Below are 4,628 nucleotides of genomic sequence, written 5' to 3'. Positions count from 1 at the left end.
GATATATTTGTATTAATTAATAATTTTAATATCGCAATATAAATATTATTATATTTATTTATCATAATATTTTTTTTTACAAATAAATATATTATTGTTTAAAAAATTAATCAATAAAATTAATATGCAAAATTAAAATTATATCTAATTGAATATAATAAAAATGATTGAGCTTAATTGCTTAAAAGTACAATTAAATCATTTACAATAATTTTACCAAAATAGTTTTTTCTCATATTTTATATGATAAATTACTTAATTACAAATATCAGATCTTCAGAATACATGGATTGAAGATCCCATTACGGAAAAACAATCTATTAAAAACTTTACTTATAATAAATTTTTATATCAGGAACAAACTTGTGTTTCCTATATGTTTTATTACTCCAAGGGAGAGTTTATTCGTTAAAGAAATAGACTTTTAAGATAATTTATCTTTAAAAATGAAATGAGATGAAATGCTCAAAGAGTAAATGAAAACAACCAACCGACAGAGACATAATCTACGCTGAAGTCAGAGGCAATGCTAAGATATTTTCTGAAGGCAATATCATTCAATGCATGTCATCAGCCAACTAGTGCGGATCCACGGATTCAAAGAGGGAGGCGGGATGGGATTGAAGACAGGCGGTGCGGCTGCTTCTTGTTTTAGATATCATCAGCAGAAGTTGATCATCCGGCCAAGATGTCACCACTCTTGCAAGTCTATATGATACTCGTTGGGCCTAAAAACCTATCAGTGGATAAGCTAAGGTTTACATAGCATAGACTTGTGAGCGAGAATCAAGTCTATGCTCTGTTTTTATTAGATACGTCTTTTTGCTATCCTCCCTCGTTTTTTGTTTTTATTTTCCCTGTGTTTATGGGGGAGGGAAGATGTTGAACATCCTGTCCTTCTCAAGGTACTTCATCACCGGACCAAATTGGTTCATCAAAAACGAAGCCCGGAAATTGTTTTGACTGACCGGAGGGTAAGTGGTTATAGTGTTCTACCACTTTAGGCAAAGTTGCCAGCCCCACCTGGGTTTTTTGGTTTGGACACGTGAGCAATGATTTTGCTGTAGAAAGCGCTGTAAGGAAATCTTCGTGATCTAAAGGTTTCATAAATACTACTGAACTGTCTTTTCCCGGTTCATGGCATTCGAACAACCGCAACCTCTTCCTTTGCACTTCTTCCTTGACTCTCTAGAAGGAAATTCAAAATAAAATGTTTCAGCAAGATAACATGATCAAGAACTTACAAATATAACACAAGGAAATTGCATGTTAACTACCGTTCACCCCTCGCCCTCACCCAATGATAAAGAATTCAAGTTTGCCACTGTTTTAAGTAGCCATTCTCCAGAATGTGAGACCAGAGGAAAAGACTTTTTATAGAAGTAAGACAATGTGTCTATTATAAACTAATTCTGATAAAGAATCATATATTTGACTATAAAACAAGCTAACGTTTGGGCAACTCATAAACATTTGGAATAAGCATGTATACAGCCACATAGTGACCAAGTAGTAGCTGTTTTTGCCAAATCGTGAGGAAAAGTCATGTTTCTGTTCTGGCCCCACCAGCAAAAGGTCTACCGCCTGATAGGAGTAGTACAGATTAGGAGAGTAAATGATGCGACTAATAAACGACTTAAGCAAATTATTTTAGCCAAGCCACTTTCTTTTATCTCAATGCATCTCCAACATTTTGCACAACTGTCCAAGCGTTTTTCATTTTAGGATAATCTCAGTCCACCTTTACATTAGGAAAATTTCGTTTGTCCTTTTTGCTTTTGTTTGCCATTTTTCATTTCTGTAGCTTTCCCTGATAAATAATGAAATTTCCCTAACATTACAAGCCATCAAACCAAGAAATCCTTATACATGAATCACCCTTCAAAAGAATATAATTTATAGTAATAATGGATGACACCATAAAATTTCTACTACAATGTCAGCTTGGATTGCTATGTTACACATGAATGTAAAGTTTATCTATAGCACAATCATCATTTTAGATTATTGGATTGCTAAAAAATTGAGGTGATGGATTGAACAAATAATTTGAAGGATACAAACATGTAAATGCTACCTGGAACAATAAAGGTCTCTAAGGAGTGTTTCTGAAAGTTAAAGATGTCTTTTTCCCCAAAAGCGCTATTTAATCAAAATTCCACTACATGAGATGCATGTAGTAGAAAACACATAATGCGTTTTGCTAGCTCAATTTTCAGAAAAAGTGTTGCCATGTCTGAATGAAATACTAAAGACGCTAACCAAATCTTCGGTCCTATTTGGGCTATATCACGAGATACCTCCGAGCTTTCTTACACATGTATTAGACCACACTGGTCATGGGCCACAAGCGGTTTTCTGCACCGGTCATGAGCAACAAGCCAAAAAACTGAATATGCTAAAATTTTCAATGGGTTGTTCTAAGTTTCCTCAAAAGGTGACAAATGTATTTGTTGTCATCTAATACCAGCAAGACACATCACCCGCTCAACATCATATAACTCCTAGTCCAATTTAACATGTCAATTTGAACAAAAGCCAAAGCACTAGTCCCATGTTTCAGATGGAATTCCCTTAACAACCACAATGGAGTGGAAAATCATGATTTTTACTTTTTAACATAAAGTTGCAGCTTTCTGTAGAGGGTTCTATCCATGGTTGTAATTTGTAAACTTGTACCTACTTAAAACGTCCAAATGGGTAATTATCATCCTGGTATGGAAGAATGGAACAACAAAAAAGCAGTCAAACTCGTCCGTTCCTATATTAGTGTAACTTCTGCATGGTGAAGTGTAAACCAGAACTAAAACTCACGAGTCTTAAATAATCTATGTGATAATAGACGAAGTAATAAATCTTGATGAGAACCCAATAACATGTCACTTGAATTTTGAAGAGAATTCAAGATTTGCTACAGCAGAGTTCGTATCCAATTTCTAAATCATTGTTAAAATCTTTCCAAAAGGCACACTCTGGAAAATTCAAAGCATGATTATTTTTTTGTATCATATCGATCTACTTCATTGAGCCAAGGCTGACCAGATAGAATCCTATACGGTATCTATTGCATGTCAGACCAATAAGCTCAGAAAATGCCACATTCGTGCAAAGTGACCAAAGTCAAGTGTCGATGGAAGATCATTCAGAACAGAATAATGAACATGAAACAAATTCGACAGCAACACAGTTCTATTACACAGAGCATAAACAAGGGGTATCACAAAGCAATTAAAGGAAGCATCAATCAACTACATAAATCCAACCTGCAATAAACCCGAATCAAATTTGGGAAGCCCCATTTGCCCAACGGTGAGTGATCCAAAAAAGTTCCCCAATAAAGCAGCATCTGGCGCTGCCAGCCCCAGCGCAAGCCCAGCAACAAAGCCCCCCAGAAAACTATCCCCAGCGCCAGTGGGATCGACCTGTACAGTCGGAAAGGGAGCAATTTGCTGCTCATCATCCCGGTAATAAAGGGTACATCCATCCTTTCCATTCGTCACTACCAGGCAACAAAATTTCTTCGCCTCGTCAACATCAATATACGGCGCCTCGTCAGCTGACGCCTTCAAGAACCCAATTCTTGGGAGTAAATTATAGAATTTGGAATCCTTCAATTGAACAAGCCTCACTGTTCCATCGACTTCATCGAAGGCCCGGATCAATCCTTGAACATCTACAAACACCGTCTCACAAATATCGAGCATTCGCTCCAGCGTTTCCGGCAAGACCTCTCCACCCACGCCAACTGCCAAACCGTACTCGAATCGCGAGTCGGGGAGATCCAAGGGCGTAATTGGCTCGCAGAATCGAACCCTTTTGAGCACGCGGTCTTGTCGTTGGATTTGAGAAGAGAAGTGAGCATGGAAGAGGGTTGTTCTGGAATAAGCTGAAACGATGGGTGGGTGGTTTACTGCGTAGGAAAAATCGGAACCCACTTTAGAGATGAAAGTGGCGGCAACAGAGAGACCATCGAGCACTTCGGCGATGAAGGAGGCGGCACCGCCGAGAGATTCCGCTAACACCTCGCCGTCCTTGATCAACACGTCATGGCAATAGTTTCCAACCACCAGGCATGAAACAACTCCACCTTGTCTCATCTTTTTGGTCATGTGCAGCGGGGTTGCGCTTTCTGAATGGGCATTGAAAAAGGGAACGAAACCCACGATGATAATTGCAGAGGGTGGGATTGATTCGTCCCGCGGCGACACAGGATTCGCAGCTACAACACGTAATACAGGGGTAATTGCGTGGTAAGTACGAGCACAATTAACACAGCAAAGGCAAGAAAAAGACGGGAGATTGCGGGGTGGAGTTTGACAAGTGACATCTGTGATTTTGGAAGCAGATTCGTCGCGACACGTTGGACTGGAAAGCTCGGAAACGCGAAGATTTCAAATTGTTTTTCAAATGCAGTTTTCGTTGAATGGATCTCGGCCCATTTCTTGTGTTCTTGTTAATAAAGTTATAGGCCCTATATTTACTGTGTGATCGATTTTGAAAATTTGAAATCGGAAAATTATTATTATTTTTAACAAAATTGCGTTCGTCTCTTTGATATTAAAATTGGGTTTGGATCGGTGGATTTAAATTGTATCTATATCGTTTATATAAACAAAACTATAAATTTC

At 38.1% G+C, this 4,628-nt stretch overlaps 1 protein-coding gene across 1 annotated transcript; it reads right to left on the bottom strand.

Annotated features, from left to right (window-relative positions):
• Positions 1-379: 379 nt before the first annotated feature.
• On the bottom strand, positions 380-4,391 carry LOC140972980 (inositol 3-kinase). Its single transcript, XM_073435479.1, has 2 exons — positions 3,264-4,391; positions 380-1,188 (listed from the first exon to the last, which is right to left on the bottom strand). Exons 1-2 carry the CDS (start codon positions 4,107-4,109, stop codon positions 901-903), a joined length of 1,134 nt encoding a protein of 377 aa, XP_073291580.1. The 5' UTR covers positions 4,110-4,391; the 3' UTR covers positions 380-900.
• Positions 4,392-4,628: the final 237 nt, after the last annotated feature.

The sequence above is a fragment of the Primulina huaijiensis genome, chromosome 3 (assembly GCF_012295235.1).
Source record: "Primulina huaijiensis isolate GDHJ02 chromosome 3, ASM1229523v2, whole genome shotgun sequence".
Taxonomy (NCBI): domain Eukaryota; kingdom Viridiplantae; phylum Streptophyta; class Magnoliopsida; order Lamiales; family Gesneriaceae; genus Primulina; species Primulina huaijiensis.
Note: the sequence above shows the minus strand (reverse complement) of the source record. Positions and strands in the feature narration are given on the sequence as shown.

Coding starts and splice junctions, on each gene's coding strand:
- LOC140972980 (XM_073435479.1), bottom strand. CDS start 4,109: ATGACCAAAAAGATGAGACAAGGTGGAGTTGTTTCATGCCTGGTGGTT. Junction 1,189..3,263: donor TTGATTCGGGTTTATTGCAG/GTTGGATTTATG, acceptor ATTTCCTTCTAG/AGAGTCAAGGAAGAAGTGCA.